The sequence below is a fragment of the Marmota marmota genome, unplaced genomic scaffold, assembly GCF_001458135.2.
Source record: "Marmota marmota marmota unplaced genomic scaffold, marMar, whole genome shotgun sequence".
Lineage (NCBI taxonomy): Eukaryota > Metazoa > Chordata > Mammalia > Rodentia > Sciuridae > Marmota > Marmota marmota.
Window position 1 is genome coordinate 7,769,664 of NW_025999924.1, and position 19,370 is coordinate 7,789,033.

The window sequence follows — 19,370 nt, forward strand, 5'->3', positions numbered from 1 at the left end:
TTGCCTAGCACATGCAAGGCCCTGGGTTTGATCCTCAGCACCACGTAAAAATAAATAAAATAAAGGTATTATGTCCAACTACAACTAAAAAAAATAAATATTTTTTAAAAATTAAAAAAAGAAGAAAGAAATAAATGGACCCTCCAAACTGAGGGCTCAAAACAATCCTTGCAAGTTTGGAAGCTGTCCTGACTTCAAACTGACTTCCTGCAAATGCCTAATGTGGTTTAAACACTACATTTGGTGGCCCTTGTCTCTAAGATTATAAAGGCTAAATAAAGAAAGCCAAAAAAAAAAGATGTCATTCAGGAAGCTTGGTTACTACTGAAAGATCAATTCAACTTCATAAATTATAAAGGGCCTTCTCAGAGGGCTAATGCTAAAAAACCCTTTAGCAAGGGCTAAAACAGAAGAGATGAGGTAAGATTCTGGCCAGAAGAATGATGTAAATCTGGTTTATACCTCCTCTCCTATAAGGTTGGGATGTTCTCTAAATCACTGCAAAGTAATGGGAAATACACTCAGACTCTGCTTTTCCAAGTGTGGTCCGTGGATGTTCTAGTCTGTGAGCAAATAAGAATGAAAAGCAAAAGGAAGTGTTTAGAAATTTTTATAACAATGTGACATTTTTTATTGTATTTTATAAAATTATTGGAATGGGAACAAAATGTTGATCCTTTACCACAGAGCATTGGAAAAAACACTGTTCTAGCCTGAGTGTCCCAAGCCTCTCTGGCCAATGGTTACCAATGAGGTATAATAGCATCAAAACCCATGTGACACTAGTTCTTCCCAGTTGGCGCTCACCCAGTCCTTTGCTCCTGCGTGGACACGTCTGGTGTTTGATCCGGAGCCAACTCCTCCTTCCGATATCAGCAGATGGAGGGCACTCCATTGAGCACCTACAGCTCCATCAGACTGGGACCCCTCCACCCTGCAAGGGGAGGTGCTGTCTCTTATGTTCTCAGCACCACACAATCTGCTTTTCCTTCACATATGCTGAGCCAAGGGGCCATCCGTGCCCTGGCATTGATTTCTTTCTCTAGGGATCAGTTGGACACGGAGGCTGGGCTGAGGGAGGGGAGGGGAGAAGCTGATTTCTCCTGGGTCTCCAGTAGCCACTCATGCCCATGAATAGATGCCTCAAGGATCACTAGCCCCTGGCAGCTCAATTTCAAGCTGAATTCCTCAGTCCTTCTTTTATAATCATGTGCTCTTGAAAGATATGTCAGGGGTCTGTAAAGACTATTTCATTAACCGGCAGCTTTCCTATGTTTTGTACTTGCACTCACATTTTAATCTTTATTTAGGTTCTGTAAAGCCTCTTTCACCTCATGACCTGAAAGCTGTGACCAATGATGTAGACAACGCAGGAAACAGATCTATTACTTTCACAGTTGTAAGTTCCCCTAGACTTGGGAGGTTGCTGAGAATGAACTCTGACAACAGCACAGAGAAGGTTTCCGTTTTTACCCAATATCTGGTGAGTTCTGAAGTCTGTGCTGTGAGCAGGGCTTAGCGTGGGTGCAGGGTGGGCCTCTCATTTGTCTTCATTCCACTAATCCAAGCAGACATGCCCCTCTGCCCAGGCCATTACTCATTGTAGCTGTGAAACCAGACACTTTGTAAGGAGTTCAAGAAGAGACATAATTGTCAGAAAACACTACTCACTTAAACTCTGAGTCTAATAAATAAAAAGGAATCCCTTTGGGGCAGGGGTTGTGGCTCAGTGGTAGAGAGTTCGCCTAGCATGGGTAATGCACTGGGTTCAATCCTCAGCACCATGTAAAAATAAATAAATAAAAATAAAGGCATGTGTCCACCTACAACTAAAAAAAAAAATTTTTTTTAAAGGGGATCCTTTTATCATTAAAGACTAACTTAAAAGGAAATTCAAAGTGTAGTTACTGGAGTAAATCCTATAGGATATATGTATGTGTAGATTTATAATGAATATATGATATTACATACATTACATAATTTAATGTGTACATGGGCATATAAATATGTGTGTGTTTTCTTTTTAGTCATATATGACATAGAATGTATTTTGACATATCATACATACATGGAGTGTAATTTCCCTTTCTTGTGTTTGTACACGAAATGGAGTTTCACTGGACATGTATTCATATATGAACATAGGAAAGTTATGTCTGATTCATTCCACTGTCTTTCCCCTTCCCATTCCCCCTCCCTTCCCTTCATTCCCCTTTGTCTAATCCAATGGGAGTGTTGTGTTTGTAATCTGCATCCAGAGCTATTTCGAACTTCACTGCACTTTATCACCAGTACTAGCATCCACATATCTTCTTTACCTTCTTATTAAAATGGATAAGCCTTCAAACTCTTGTTTTTTTTTCTTTCATATTCCAGCCAGGAACTGGATTGACCAGACATATTTTCTTTATGTTAATTCATTCTCTGAAAGTCTATGTTTCCAAAATAGAATTCTTGACTATATCCATTCCTCTTGTTTGCTCTTCAACTTTCTTTTCCCATTCTGAAATAGTGTATACATGGATCTGACAGTCGATTTGGCTATAGATTTACATGATTAAAGAATAAAAATATTCACAATCCAGTTTAGAGGAAACAGCAAGAGTAAAGTGTAGGTCTTTTGTTAACCTTTGAGCCTTTTCTCTCCAACACAATGTGGCAGGATTGAATTTGGCTTTTGCTTTGCAGTTGCCTTTGTCTGGGATGCATTTAAAGGAACAGGTCATGAGGCTAGCAAAAGCTCTGAATGTGCTGCTAAAAAGAGGAAGTATGGTTTCTCTGGTTCACAGATGCACTCTGTGAGAGGGAAAAAAAGGATTAGGATGAAAATTACACTGTGTAGGGGACCTGAATGTGCCCAGAGGCATCAAAACATGCCCCATGCCCGAGGTCAGTTTGCATTTTGAATACTGATAAGAATTATATCAATTATGTAGAGATGCCTTGGCTCTGGTCCTGATTTCTTTTTTTTTTTTTTTAATTTTGATTATGATCATTGCAAGCATTATTTTCAATGACTTCTGATTGCAAAAATATACTATTTTTGATTTAATATATGGTGTTTTAGTCAAAATAGGCTTTAGTAGTTATAGTAGCCAGAATCCACTAGATTTTGCTATAATACCGAACAACTTCCAAATCTTATTGACTTACGATAATAAAAATATATTTCCTACTTGTATTATGGTTGGTTGTGGGTCTGCTGTACTGTCTTTTTTTGTTCCAGGACCTGAGTTAAAGGAACAGCCTGTCTCTTGAACATTACTGTACTTGTGGCAGAGAGAAAAAAGTAATGGTGGAACCATGTGATGATTTACAGCTTGTGACCGAAAATGTCAGCTGTTCTCACGTTTCATTGGCTAAAGAAAGCCACATGAGCTAACCTGATGTCAACGGGATGTAGAAATTTAATCTTATAGGGAAGGGGCACTGAATGATTGGGATAGTAAGACAATCTCCCTCAGTAGACTAGCCTGGTAATCCGAAACTGTTTATAATAATGGAAGTCAGAGTACATTTTCCTGTGAAAATAAACCACCTTTAACAGTACAACATATTGGTACACAGGAAATTAATACCTCAAGCTAGATATAAGGCCTCAGGATAAGCAAACTTTTGATTGATTAAAATGTCATTACATGATGTTCTCATATTTTTCCCCTTGTAATTTCTTCTCCTTTACGAACAAAGAGGCAAGTAACCAGAAAAACACAGCAAGGACAGGTGTTGGACAGAACTGTTGAAGCGTCCGTCCTGCTGGGGCTCCTGAAATGAAGGGCCCTTTGTCCCTGTGGAGACAGGAGCAGGCTCCAGCTCAAAGCACAACTTGACCACCCTGCAAGTCAGGAGTGGTGAGAGAGGAGTTCCACCTTCCTTCCCTAATAAACCGGCTTCTGACTGCACAGCCCTTTCCTCTTCTGAGCAGACACAGTCACACAGTGCCTGGTCCAGTGTTTTGACTCAGAAGACAAAGGAGAGATTGTTGTGTTGTATGCAGGGTTGGGTACAAAGACTGTGTATCAGGCTTTTTACACAAGGCACACTCTGGATATGACAATTCCTTTTTCCCTAAAACAATATATCATATATATTTGCAGCCTATAGAAATACAGCACAGCAGCTCATGCTTTCTGCATTTTGGGCAAGTGGTATGTAGAGAGAGCTTCTAATTTCAAAATCTGTCACCTATTAGATGTTTACTGCTGACAACTAGTGACTGAGCACTATGAGTGACTGACCTTTAACATCAAATTACATCTCTTTTAAACCTCAGTTTTCTCATCTGTAAAATGGGAAATATAATAGTAATGATCATTGAAACCATTTTGATCATTCACTATGCACTAAGCAATGTTCTAAGCTTTCTAATGTATTGCTTCCCCGTTTAGAGACTCAGATTGTAAACCACTAGAAGTTTACACAACTTGCCCACAGGTCACAGTTTTTAAGCAGCAGAGACAGGATTTGAACTCAGGGACTCAACTCTTAAGTCAAGCTCCTGTCAACAAAGCCCTGCTTTCCTCCTGGTGTTTAAATGTGGAATAAGACAGGTAATAGATGTGTTAGGGTCTTTAAATGGAGAGCACCTCTCCCATGATTAGGAGAGATACTAGATGGAAATAGAAATTTTATTACTTATAGGTCCTGGGGAGTATATGGCACACCCAGAAGCTATAGATGCAAAAAGCTCACGAAGAAGGAAAAGGACCCCAATGCTTCTGCTATGTTCAGAGTCTTCCAAACAGGTTTCCTAAGGGAATTTTAATTGGTGGGTTTAAAGCAGGCAGATGTAAATTCCAAGAGGTCACAGAGTGACTGAAAAGTGGTTACCGTGGCATATTTTCTCAGTCTCTGTGGGGCATAAGGTCCAGTGGGGTAGTCATGCAGGCTGCATTAAAGGAACAGCCTGTCTCTTGGTTACCAGCGAGCAGCTGTATAAGGTGGATAGCTAGATTGACCACATGGATCAGCTGGGGCACCTGGTAAAACTAGAGACTTTGTCTATGGTGTCTCAGCCCTGCTTCTGGTATGAGAAAGTCCAACTGATAATAAAAATGAATGGTAATAGAAAATTATGAGAATTGCAAACACTAATTAAATGGTAGCTAAGGCTGATGTTATTATCTTTTGTTCTTGGAAATATGAAAAGTCCCTTTTTTCTCCTAGTAGCTAAAAGCCTAATTTCCCAAGGGAAGGCAATTTTCTGGGACGCTGGATTGGCCAGTGTGTTTACTTTAATGTGCTACAGTAATTTAGTGAATGGAAATGAGGTTGTCAGAGGAGAATGACATTTGCTTCACCTTATAACCCATTTATTGTTTCCTTTTGGGGAGAGTACCTGGTTGTTCTTGAATTCATGTCCCCAAGGGATGGTGAGAGGAGAGGGCTCAGAAATACCTAAGAGGCCCCGTGCAGGGATTGTATACTCTATCTTTGCATGGTGCACAGGCTGGAGGAGGAATAAGGCCTGGGGCTGGGAGAGTTCCACAGTGGTGGTCAGAGAAAAAAAGACATGGTGGAAGGACTCTTCATAGGAGCAATCAAGAGCTGCTGCTGCCAAGTTGAGTCATTTTAACAGGATGTGTTTTGTTAACTTTCCTCTGCATGTCACTGGAAAACCCTGACTCTCTTCCCACTTCAGCCATCCTAAAAAACATAGGTAATGTAGGTAGGGGAGAGAATATGCAGAGAGAATTCTGGAGGGATAGAAAACAAAATGTAAACTCTGACTCCTTCAGGGTAGTGGCTCATTTTGATGTTTCAGTATGTGCATTGTTTTCTGAATATAAAAATATAATACATGCTTATTATTAAAAATAAAATGAGAAAGTATTAAAATATTAAATTCCTGAGTAAAAGCAGATCATCACCTGAAAATATAGCACAACGAGTGCTGATCTGAAGGCATTCCAGTTCTGGTTGGCTTGTGTGGTCAAAAATGGACATTTTTATTTGTGACTTGGGAAGAGGAAGAAATTTCTTGTCTTCCTGGTGTTGCCCTTTCCAGATCCTGTCTCCGTTTTCACAGGCATATGGAATGTGTTATCTTTTCCTAAAGTCTGCAGTTTTATGTCTTCTGTCAATATGACCCAGATTAGCTCCCAACCATTTTATGATGACTCAGATTTATTACCCAGACAATTTTGGGAAATAAAAGAAGGGATGTAGGCTGGGCACTGTCGTGCACACATATAATCCCAGTGGCTCTGGAGCATGAGGCAGAAGGATCATGATTTCAAAGCCAGCCTCAGCAAAAGTGAGGCACTAAGAAACTCAGTGAGACTCTGTCTCTAAATAAAATACAAAATAGTTCTGGGGATGTGGCTCAGTGGGCAAGTGCCCCTATGTTCAATCCCTGGTACTCACCCTGCCCCCTCAAAAAAAAAAAAGAATTGATGGAGACAGGTTATGGAGGTAGTGAAGAGGATCAAATGCTTTTTTCTTGAGTTGGAGACCATAGCTCAGAGGTAGATCACTGGCCCAGGATGTATGAGGCCCTAGGTTCCATCCCCAGCCCTGGAGGTGGTAGGGGCACTTTTCTCCAAAATATTCAATGAAGATACTTATTAACACACATTAATGTACTATGCACTTTCATAACTTCTTCAGTCTTTTTGGCAAAAAAAAAGGGAGTGCTTGGGAACCAATTAAATATATGATAAGTTCAGCTCTGAAAGTGTTAAGTTATCAAATGGATTTGATTTAGGTTTGGCTTCCTAGGCCAGTTTTTCTAATCACAAGAGACAATTGCAGGAGTGTTTTAGGCGACTGATGGTTGCATGCTCTTTCACACCTGTCCCTGAAATTGTTCCCATTTCTCCATGTGTCCCCTCCAGTAGGACTACTCTATCATAAAACACACCCTCTTTCTTGCTTATGATGGATAATTGAAAATGAACATTTTAATCAGTGACTTTGGATAGAAATAACTTATGAAAGAAATTTTGGCTCTAGTGTGCTTAATATCATACTTTGGCAAAACAATCAGGAGGAAAAATTTTGTTATGTTATTGCTCAAAAATATTTTCTTATTCCAGAATAAATTCACCATTTTTTAAAAACCATACCGTGTCAGCCTACCAAGATATATAAGTAACCTTCCTGCTATTTGCCATATTATATCTGTCTAGATGGAAAAAAGATAAACCACAGAAACTTTTGCTGAAAATCTGCTCCTGAAGGATTAAACATGAGCATTCCAAGAGAGTAAATCATCAGATTTTAAAATTAAATGACAGCTTTAAAAAAAAAACAGATTTAGAGAAATGATTGTTCCTTTTAAAGGGTATATGGACAAAATAAGAATCTAATTTTATAAAGCACTGAGCTCTTCCAAGTAGAGCTGTAAGCTAATTGAGTGATTTTCATTCCAGTGCTTGTTGAGATAATTTAGAGTCATTAAAAAGCAAAGTGTTCCGGGGTTGACGTTTATGATGCCTGGCCTTTTTCCACAAAGCCAGTAATTGCATTTTGGTTATTGTGCTGTTGTGGATGGGAGCTCATCCATCTTAGTCTCTGCCTACTGCTGCCACACAGATACAGGTTCCCAGAACCACATTTAGAAAATTATACAATCATTTCTGGGTTATGAATATGTCTAAATTACTTCTCCCAGAACCTGGGTTTATTGCTCCAGACAACACTTAAAATTTTTAAGAAATGGTGAACACCTTCCCCATGGGATAGAAATTAATTTATTACTACTTAATGGTGAATGCAATCAACTTAATGGCTCATTAAGATTTGGTCCCTGAATTTGCTTATCGGGGAGGGATCAGTGTCTCCTGTTATTAATTAATCTACCTCACCCCTACCTCTGCTTAATTGGGACCCCTAGCTCAATGGCGCTAGACTCAGTAGTCATTGTGGACATTTTCTGCCAGTTCTTTTGTTGTAGTTGTTGTTTCAGCAATCTTGTTTTTGCCATTACAAGTCACTGAATTACACAGAGAGTGTTTTTCCATGTGTAATAATTATTGTGCTGTTACCTAGTCACCTGCTCATTGTTCGAACTGGAAATAACTGCTGGGTCTTGGCCCAAAGACTTTGAATAACCAGAGATGATTCTGTCTGTGAGAATTGTTGGCTCTTTCTTTGAGAAGACAGAATCATTTAGGAACTCAGGTTTCCTGAAATGGCTTCTACCCATTCCCAGTGGTGTAATCACTCCTGGGTCTTAACCCAGCCTGAGTTATTTAACCTGATACCTGGGAACTCTCTAACCCTTGGCACCCTGAGCTGTCCTGGACTTCTGATCTCTTCTGGAAACTTTGTGACCAGGCTGTTTTCTGCAGCCACAAGGGGCCAGTCCTGGTGGGAAAGAGAAAGAGCACACAGAGGGGAGTCATCCTCTGAGCTCACCTTTCAGGAGCACAGGATCTTGGTGCCTTCAGGAGGATAGCTTTTAGGGGTTTTTTGTTAATCCTCACAGAACCTTAGAGGCGTTATCTTCTTGAATTGTTTGGCTTTCTGTAGTTTCTTTTCCCTATGAACACCTGCCCAAGGGACTGGGGTTGTGGCTCAGCAGTTAGAGCACTCACCTAGTACAAACAGGGCGCTGGGTTTGATCCTCAGCACCACATAAAAATAAAATAAAAGTATTCTGTCCAACTACAACATTAAAAAAATAAAAGAAAGAAAACCTGCCCAAGATAGAAATTTGGGGATCAGTCCTCTTTCCTTTGCTCCTTCTGGCCAGACACTATCCTACCCAGAGACACGGACTTTGGGTAAAGCCGTTGTGTTGTGGAACCAAGTGGGTGGATTCTGTCTCTATCGCTCCCTCCCCATCCCTAGACTGACCCTGAGATAATTTGGTTACTCTGTTTGCCAATTGGAATTTCAAAGCTATGTTTGACATTTAAGCCCCACTATGGGAAGGATCAGTATAAAAGACCTGTGCTCTGGGTTTCTTATCAGGATCCTGAGGAGCTATATTTAGAAAGACCCTCAGAGTGAAGATATTCTCTTGAGTATTCCAGCCCTGTCTTTTGGCCATGTTTGACTATTCCATTCTTCTACACTCAGTCCTGTCCACGGACCTATAAAATGTCTTTAGGAAAAAAGAAAAACATTGTCAAGCCGGGTGCTAGAAGCCCAGCACCGCAGGAAGCTGAGGCAGAAGGATCACAAGTTTGAGGCTGCTCCCACAACTTAGTGAGAACTTGTCTAAAAATAAAAGTTAGAAGGGGCTGGGGATATAGCTCAGGGGTAGAGCATCTCTGGGTTCAATCCCCAGTATCACCCAAAAGAAAAGAAATTGTCAGATTCCATGACATGGTGACTCCATTACACATGGTGTATCTGAGCTTCTGTTGCTCACTGGATTCATCCAAGGACAATCACATGACCTTAGCTCTCTGGATTCAGGTTTAAAAAACTTAGCCTCATGCACACAGGTATCTGCTAGGTACCTAGAAGGCCTTGAAACAGGAATGATCCCCAGTGAAAAAATCCTTTTCCTTCCATTCTACCCTTTTCCTCCTTGTGTCTTATGATTTAAAAAATGGCCCTCTTGTAGAAGAACTGGAATGCTACCTTTCTTTAATTTTGCCACTTATAACGAATAAAGTCTATAGAATGAACTATTTCTTTGAATCTTTACAAGTCTGGACAACCTCTGGCTGATACTGACTGTTCTGGCCAGGCCAGACCACAAAGTAGTATTTGTCTGCCTTCGTCATCCTTACCCACTAACTTCCCCAATTACTCGTCTCCTTGAAGTTGGAGAGCTTATCTTGGGAAGTTCTTTTTTGCCTAAAAGCTCACTGACTGTGAATGCAACTCTTAGTGGGAAAAGCATGAACTCTGGAGTTACATAGGACTAGGTTCAAAACTAGGCTGTCCCATTTATTGTTTATTTACATTTTCTGAGTCATGTTTTTTTCCAATCTGTGAAGTGGGCCCTAACAAATAAAATTTAGAAAGGGGCTGGGGATATAGCTCAGTGGTAGAGTATCTCTGGGCTCAATCCCTAGTGTCACCCAAAAGAAAAGAAATAAAATGAGTTACGTTAAGTGCCTTGTAGAATGCCTGGACTTTGTATTTAGGGTTCAGTAAAACTTAGGTATTTTCATGTGTTTTTGTTAATTTTTCCATGTGTAAGAAATATCCTGGATTGCCTTATTTCCACTGCTTAATGATTATAAATATATATACTTTCTAATTAAATTTCGTAAAATGTTGTAAAAAGCAGTTTGTTTTTTTCATTAAACAAATATTTATTGAAATGCCCAGTAGTAGAATGGTAAACAAATACTTAATTACAAAGGAGCTAGAACTAAGCTTCCAGAATTTGTGCCAACAACTTCAGCCTACAAATTCTACAAATTCTCATTTTTATGAGAAAAAATATTTATTTTATTAGACATGTTTTAGGACTTTCAGATTGCCTAATATCTTCGTGCAGGGATTCACTACAAAAAAATGAGTATAGCCTTCCATCTTAACTAGAATCTCCGCATGTCCCAGTGAGCAACTAACTGGTCAGTGAGGACTCAAGACACTTTTTAGAAAGACCTAGAAGGCCCAAGGCCTGCCATTTTGAGCACTGATATTGTTATAAGCCAATTAGATTAAATGCACATCTAAAAGACATTATTCTGTATTTTAATGCACAGATGGAGGTCCAGAGAGGTTAAATGAGTGGCATGCAGACCACAGAGCTGAAAATTGCCTGCGTTTATATTTGAATTTAACTCTCATTGATCCAAGGCTCAAAATCTACTACACTCTTCTGCTTTCATTTTCATATTAAGTGTCCTTTTCTTCCTTAGAGGAATAAGAGCAGTAATTCAAGCAGTTGGAGCCAAAGAGTTCCTCTCAGTAAAGTACTATATAAGAAAGCTCTCATGAGTGCCTGGAGATGTGGGAGATGTGGCTTCTGTCCCCAGCTGTGCTACCAACCAGCCCTGCAATGGGGTGAGGGCAAGGGTCCATCCATTCCCAACTTCTCTAAACTTTCAGCAGCCTCTCAGCTGTAAACTTTAATGCATCACAGAAAGGTCAGTAGGGCCCTGTCCTTAGAGTCAAATCCCTTTTTAGTATCTGACAAAAGTTCTTTGTGGTTCCTTAGAAATCAACAATCTGAGATACAGAAGGTTTACATCTCTGCCATCCATGGATCTTGTAATATTGTCCCTTCAAATAAAAGCATTACTCTGAGAAGTTCTAAGATTTGGAACCACATCTACCCATTCCTGGGTGACACAGGATGACAGCCTTGTTAGCCCAAGTTTGAGGCTGTGGGAGTGGGAGGTAGTTTTGGGAGGAAGGGGATAGACTAACTCAGGATAGGGAACAAAACAAAACAAAACACTTATTGATTTTAGAGTCCCCAAGGCATTGTGGGTTGGTCCCTGTCCCTTGCATATGTGGGTCATCAGAGAATAGGAATCCCTATTGGTACTTTCTTGAAGCTGATATAGTAAAACACTACAGGAGTTCCTTTAGAAATTATTTCTTTAACTTTGTATTGTGTAGTAAGTTATAGGACAATTGCAAAAAGGTACAAAGAAGTCTCATACAGTTTGTCCATACTTCCTATAAGTTAGCTTTAAACCACAATTAATTTTTTATTTTTTTCTCTCTCTCCCCACATCCATTTCTCTCTCTCTCTCTCTCTCTCTCTCTCTCTCTCCTAGAATTTTGAGAGCCTGTAGCTGATATGCCTCTTTACTTCTAAATACCTCAATGTACAATTTCTAAAAACAAGGTTTTCTCTTGTATAACCACAGTATAATTTTCACAATTGTGAAATTAACATTGCTATAATACTATTATATAATTTATAGATCTTATTCAAATTTCCCAAATTGTTTTAGTAAGTGTCCTTTATAGCAAAAGAGAAATTACACACAGCATGAAACATAGCATTTTTTGTCAAGTTTCTTTAGTCTCCTTTAATAAGTAGAAACACTTCTCAGTTCTATTATATTGTCTTTTATGATCTTGCCTTTTTAAAAATTTTTTTAAGACTACAGGCCAGTTCTCTGTAGAATGCCCTTGAGTTTGATCTTATCTGATATTTTATCTGATGTTTCCTTGTGATCACATTCATCATGTGCATTCTGGGCAGGAATGCCATGGGAGCTGGTTGGTTCTTCTCAGAGTTTCCTATCAGCAAGCTTTGATGTTGGCTCTGTCAGGGAGTGAAGACATCTATTCATTGCTTGGTGGAGCACTGCCTTTTGGGTTTCTCCATTGAGCAAGTGCTTTTCTCCCTATTGTGATAAATCAGTGTCTTGAGGAGACACTTTGTAACCATTTAAAAATCCTCTTTCTCATCATGCTTTAGCCTATTTTAGCAATCATTTTAGGATCTTGCCTAAAACATTATGGCTGTTATAGTTGTCAAGTGGTGATTTTTCTCATATTGTTTTCCTACTATGTTTCTTAGTTGGAATTCTAAATTGGTTTTAATGTTATTCCAGAAAGACCCTTTCTTAAAAGAGGAAAATATCTGGGCTAATGTAAATTCAGAGGATAAAAACCTCCCCTCCCCTTCTTAATCCCAGAGCTCAGGTATTCAGCTAAGTGGCTTATCCATCCGTTTTTAATACAGTGGAAATATGTAGAGCTGTTGGAAGCTGTTCCTAAGGCCATTTTTCCATTTGAGGTGACCAAATCCCCAACCTTTTCTGAGATCCTTCTCTCCTCAGGTTCACTCCATACTTTTTGTCTCATCAAGTCCTGGCCTCCTTCTCCCTTTCTGGGCCCTTTCCTGATGACACACACACACACACACACACACATACCCACCTGCAAACCTGCATGCTCACATACATAGCCCTTAGAATCCGGCTCCTGAAGCTGGAGAAGCTAAAACCCTCTTCTCAACATTAAAGACTTTATTCCCCTGCAGTCCTCCTTCAGGGTGTGACTGGCAAGTGGGAATCCCACAGTCATTCTTATTCCCCTTCACTTCAGCACTTTCTATCCAGTCTTAAAAATCCAGATGCTCAAGATCCCTCTGATTCAATTCTCTCACTCTCCAGTGCAAAATGAGTCAACTGGTTTTTGACATTTCATTTCTCACTCTTGAAGTGCTTCTTCAAAAATAGAATTTCGATGAGACTTCTCCTCCACTAGACTCTTGAAATATAAACCATGTCTAGGACTCTTCTCCAGTTATTTTCCTTGGTACATTTTATTATTTCAATAATTATATATAATACACACATACATACATACATACATATATATATACATATATATACATACATACATACATATGTGTGTGTGTGTGTGTGTGAGTGTGTGAGTGTGTGTGTGTGTGTTTAGGAAAGCTAATTGTTACTTACATCTAAGTACTAATGGACAAGAGTGACCAGTTTCCAAGAAAATCTTTCCTCCTGGTTAAAATACTAGTTTACTTACAGTTATAAGAAATTGGATTTCTTGGGCTGGGATTGTAGCTCAGTGGTAGAGTGCTTGCCTAGCATGTGTGAGGCACTGGGTTCAATCCTCAGCACCTTATAAAAATAAATAAATAAGAGTATTGTGTCAATCTACAACTAAAAATATTTTTAAAAATAAAGAAATTGGATTATTCTTAGCCTTATGAAGCAGAACAGGAACCTTTTCGGAACATCCTCAGGTCCAAAATCCATGGCACAATCTCCTGTTTCTGGGAGGAGGAATAGGTTTATGACCAATCTTTTGTCACAAATCTGAAGCTGGGAATAGAAATGGTAGGACTCATTTTCCAGAAACTGCTGTGGAGCTGAGTTGCTATTAGTACCAGAAATGACCATCTTTGAAGAGGATAATAGAGTTTCCAATTTCCAATCCAAATTGGATTACTTTTAATCAGAGTAATTCAATTTCTCATAAGCAATCTGTTCCTTTCTGAGGAAACGTGGAGAGATGGTGATTTCTCATCCTCATTTAAAATCCCCCAATGACACCATCCTTGCCTCATCCTTGAATAGTGTAAGGAACAAGAATCTCCTCACCAACAGTTTTGGGGCACTCTGGGACAAGGAGCTTACCTTCCATAGACACTCACTTCCTAGAACTCTGGTTCTGTATATATATCCACTAAATTAGCACTGAGCCAGAGCAATACATATTCAGAAAGCCAGACTTCTCTACTTCAAATATTGACTGATGCAGTAGACTCAATAGTTCTGTACATTATATGATAGTTTATCCTGGGCAGTTTTGACCTGGGCACTAATGAGACCCACTTAAGTTTAGAATCCCCTTGATTTGGAAAACAAGTTACCACCTTTTCTATGTCCCTGCTTTACATGGATACGTGCAATTACTTGAGCCTGAATAGAGTAAGCCATGAGAAGATATTATGTCCTCCAGGTAGGTTACATATTAATCCTTGCATCATCCTGGAAGCTAGGGGATAATTTTTCTTACTGTTTGTCTAGGTCAGTGAAGGGCTGATATTATACCAGCATGTGGATCGTGTGAACACAGGCTGGACTGCAGAAGACTCTTTCACATTCATAGCATCCTCCCCACCAGCAGCAGCTCTAGGCCCCAGGGAGTTCCGCATTAGCATTTCATGTGAAATTCATGAGCCTGGTCGGCAGAGTTGCCTGCTCGCAAACACAGGTAATGCTACAGGATATGGTCAGTACCTTACCTATATGAAAATAGGAACAATTTGGAAAGAAATCTTTCACTTTTGTCAATGCTATGATGCCAACCTTTGAAATAAAACTAATACAGTTATAACAATCTGTTATTTTGTTATATGTCCTCTTTCTCTGAGCCTCTTCTATTTCCTCTCATAACTTTAATGGCTGTATTGGGGAAAGGATGGCAACTTGGCTTTAAAGAATTTTATTTATACCTCTGAAAGGGGACTTCACAATGCCCGTGACTGAAGACTGTTGATAGGAAATGAAAATGACAATTTAAGTAAATTTTTGAAAGGAAAGAGGTATTGAAAGCTGCATTTATTTCCATAGCAAGAGAAAGTCCAGTAGTAGATAAGTTAGGAAATTACCATTTAGTAAGTGAATCTAAAGTTTTAGGGCTTACTTGCCTGAAATGTTCTCCTAATTGTGTACCTGTGGGTTTGTATTTAAAATTCATTTTTTTCACATGCTTTGGGTAGAAATGTTAATTTAGGTACAGAAACAACAAAGTGTTTAGAATAATCTAGTAGGAGAAAGTGATTTACAGCCATCATCTGAATGTTCTAATGAGATATCACTTTGTTCTTTATGTTTTAACAGGAGCTGCTGTAAAAGAGGGAGACAAAGTTCTAATTGACCAATCTAAGTTAGATGCTTCCAACCTCTTATTTAAACTACCTGAATCTCAGCGTTCTTCCTATGAAATTTGGTTCCAGATTATATCTCTTCCTTATCATGGAACCATTATTGTTGGAGAAAGAAACCTTACCAAAGGAAAACCTAATTTCTCCCAGTCTCTAATTAATAAACTTAGAATCACATACCTTCACGATGACTCTGAAACACTGGCTGATAGTTTCACCTTTGCTGTTTGGTCAAATGAAAAGCATAAGTCTGTCACCAAGCCGGAGGCTGACTTTATTGAGGAGATGTTTAACATCACCATCACTCCTGTGAATGACCAGGCACCTGAATTAAAGACAAAAGGACTTCGGTTGAAAGTTCTGCAAGGCAGTAGGTTGGTTGTGGGACCTGAAGTCCTAAAAGTGGAAGATCTAGACAGCCCTCCAGAGGAGATCAGATATACGATCATCCGTAACCCCAATAATGGCTTTTTGGCAATGACTTACCCTCCAGACATACCTGTTCATCAATTCACCCAAGCTGACATCGATAACTCTCAGGTGTGGTTTACACAAGATGGAAGCCTATCCTCTGGAGTGTTTTACTTCAGTGTGACTGATGGTGAACACCGCCCTCTCTACAAACTCTTCCACCTGGACGTCATTCCCATTTCCATCACCCTCATGAACCTCACAGACCTTCTTGTCCCACAAGGCCAGACAACTGTCCCCATCACCAATGCTCACCTGTCAGCAGTGACAAATGGAAGGAGTCCCCAGATCATTTACCGAATAACATGGCCTCTCCAACATGGGCACCTGCTGATTGGAAACCAGGTGGTCACCGGCTTTGGACAGGAGGATTTGGATTCAGGAAGACTCTCCTACCACATGACAAACCTCACGGCCTCAGAGGACCAGTTACGGTTTTCACTGTTTACATCAGAATGCAACCTGACAGGACAAACCCTGGGTATCAGAGTGCAGCCGTTATTGAGGGTTACATCAAATCTGAAAATTGCCAACAGGGTGACTCATCAGCTGAGAAGAAAGGACCTTGATGCTACTGAGCTTGCTAACATGACTAACAGTGATCCCAAATTTGAAGTGACAGAACCCCCTGTCCACGCAAGACTTATACGAAGAGTGATTCACAGCACCATAATGGAAGATGCAACTCTATTCACTCAGAGGGACATTGACCAAGGGCTATTGATGCTCGATCCACATGCCAATCTATCAGGCACTGATATACTGAATGATTCCTTCACTTTCTTACTCAGGGCAGATCATGTGCAGCCAGCAATCGGTCACCTCCCCTTCACCATCAAGCCACTTGACCCCTGGCTTTTGCAGACTCTTACATCAGATGTTCCTTTACTAGTCACTGGTGATAACCTCGTGACCTCAGTTCTCTTGCAGAAAAAGCCTGTGGTTTCTTCAGGACCCGTGGCACTGACACAGATGGAAACTCTGGGGAAGCTGACCCAGACTAGATGGAACAGAGCAGATCCCTGGGGACCCTTCAGTGGTGAAGAGCCAAGTTTGGATGACAAGGTCTCTCCTACCACTAGCATTTGGCCACTAGCTGCTACCAAAGCCAGCTCTGGGGCACCCACTCAGCTCAGAGAAAGCAGTTACCCGCTGATCGTCATTATACCCTTGGCTGCAGTATTCCTTCTGCTAATGGTGACTGTGGTGGCCTTGTGTGTCTGGCTGCTGGGCCAGAGGAAAGAAAAGGCAAAACCTCTTATGGAGCCCCAGGCCAACCTAGAACCCACAACCCCAAGTTGTAGGCCAGAAAGGAGTATAACAGTTCCTACCGTCACAGTGACACCCCTCATGAAAAGCTCCAGCAGCCCCCCAGCCAGTCTTTTCAGGGCTCCTCCATGTGAACAAATGGCCTCTCCAGTGGCTGAACCAACAGAAAGATGTGCTCCTTGGGAGACGTGGATGAACCTGGATCCCGACATGATCAAGCTCTGCCGACAAACCAACCCAACGCTGAAGCACAACCAGTATTGGGTCTAGATTGGGGGCTGTGTTTCTTATTGACCACCTACATGTAACAGGTACTAGGATAGGCACAAAAGAAAGAAAGAAAGAAAGAGGAAGGGAGGGAGGAAGGAAGGAAGGAAGAAGGAAGAAAACCAACCTGACCTTGCTAGCCACTCACTGTCATGACCCTATGGTTAGTGGGTGTTTATTGGAACTTCTGAACAGCACTCATAGGCTTTCCACGGCAGGTTTTGTATGTCCTCTGCTGGACATGATTCACCCAGTATTCATAAGCTTTTGTCAATATTTAAACCCTTTATCAAGGTGCCACTGAATGTATTGGCCCCACTGAAAAGCAGCAGTCTTAATGGGACATGGAGTTAAAGCTTTGAATATTTTTCATTGAGGATTCGCTCTGAGTGAGTCAGCAGGAAGTGCAAGAACCATCTCAGCAGTAGGAGAGGCAATTTATCACCCCAGTGAGTCTGTTTATGTGGTGTTTTTCTGCAGTGCCTTCTCCATGGGGTCCCTAGGTTTGTTTTCCTATTGCAGAAAATGCGGTAATGATCCAGATAGTGGATCCTCCTTTGAAGATATTCACTGCATGCTTTATATTTCACCAAAGATTTTATCTTTTCTGACTTGTGAAATCAAGCCTAACAGTAGTAGAAATACTATTGGAAGCTCTAAGAGAAAAAAGTTTGTTAAGTGCTTTTGTGGACCTTCAATTTGGCTTTACTTTTTAATGAATGGAAATAATGACAAATTTGTATTAGAATTCTCTAATCTCACTGACCAAATATTAGTTTCTGTAATTGTAAAATGAAGATATTAGTACTTGTATGAGTACTTGCTTTGGATTTCCAATCACAAGACCTTCAGTATAAGTGGTTTATGTTGGGGATTGGCAAATTTTTTTTTCTGTAAAGAGTAACTTAATAAACATTTTGGTTTTGTGAGCCCCAATCAGTCTCTGTTTTTCATTCACCTTTTTTTTAATCAGCCTTTGAAAAATGTAAAAATAATCCTTAGTTCTTGAATTTTCCCTGTAGACCATAATATGCCAGTATCTCAATTAGCGTTCTGGAGGTATGTGGTCCAAGGCTGGCTCAGCAATTCAAGGGTGTTATCAAGGACGGAAGCTCTTTTGTTCCCTCTGCCCTACCTTCCTCGAATCTTCCTTCCTTAGCATCTCACTTTTTTGTCCAATTGTTTGTGCTTGTCAGATGGCTGCCAAAACTCCAGCAATACAGTCACATTCAAGACAAATCACAGTGGATGAGAGAAAGGACAAAATGACTTTTTCTTAGAGACTCTTGTTTTTCTTTAAATTTATTTATTTATTCTAATTTGTTATACATGACAGCAGAATGCATTTCAATTCATAGTACGCATATAGAGCACAATTTTTCATGACTCTGATTGTACACAGAGTCACACCATTCGTGTCTTCATACATGTACTTGGGATAATAATGTCCATCTCATTTCACCATCTTTTAGAGAGACTCCTATTTTTACTTGTATTATTATTTTAATCTTACAAGGAGAATTCCTCCCTAATCATTTATTATTCTTTTTGTGGCTCATTGCCTAGAATTCAGCAACATGACTTCCAACTCTCCACCAATCATCCAAATACCAGCAAAAGGAAGTGAGATTCTCATGACTGATCATCTCTGCTGGGCTTGAGAGAAGAGTCCACCACATCTGAGATCAGTGGATCACTAGCTCAGTCCATGGTGTAATTAGAGAAGGATGAAGGGATCACAATTAGATTGGCAGTGAATTATGTCTATTAAAATACTCATTGGGTACTAAAATACCTCAGAAACAAAAACTTTGATCTTTCAAATTGGATTCTAATATTTCCTTTTCATTTAATAATTTTCTTAAAGCCAGAGGCTGATATTCCAAGTGTGGGGCTGGGAGTGGAGTGGGCTTTGATGGGGGTGAGTGTGAGTGAAGATATGCTCCCAAGGGTCATTTGGCAATGGCTGGGGACAATTTTGATTTCCAAAACTGCTGGGAAAGGGAATTTCTTGCATCTACTGGGTAGTGGCTCTAAATATCCAACAATGCACAAGACAGCAAAGAATGATCTGGCCCCAAGGGTCAAGGATGCCAAGACAAGAGATGCTGGCTTAAGT

General features: G+C 40.1%; 1 protein-coding gene across 1 annotated transcript in view; it reads left to right on the forward strand.

Moving 5' to 3' along the window:
- The window catches only part of LOC107151895 (chondroitin sulfate proteoglycan 4-like), a 62,359-nt gene extending 44,172 nt beyond the window's left edge, over window positions 1–18,187 (forward strand). The window contains exons 8-10 of the mRNA XM_015497309.2: window positions 1,311–1,483; window positions 14,385–14,571; window positions 15,201–18,187. Coding sequence (XP_015352795.2) covers window positions 1,311–1,483; window positions 14,385–14,571; window positions 15,201–17,254 — 2,414 coding nt within the window. The 3' untranslated portion in view covers window positions 17,255–18,187. The remainder of the gene's footprint in view (window positions 1–1,310; window positions 1,484–14,384; window positions 14,572–15,200) is intronic.
- Window positions 18,188–19,370: the final 1,183 nt, after the last annotated feature.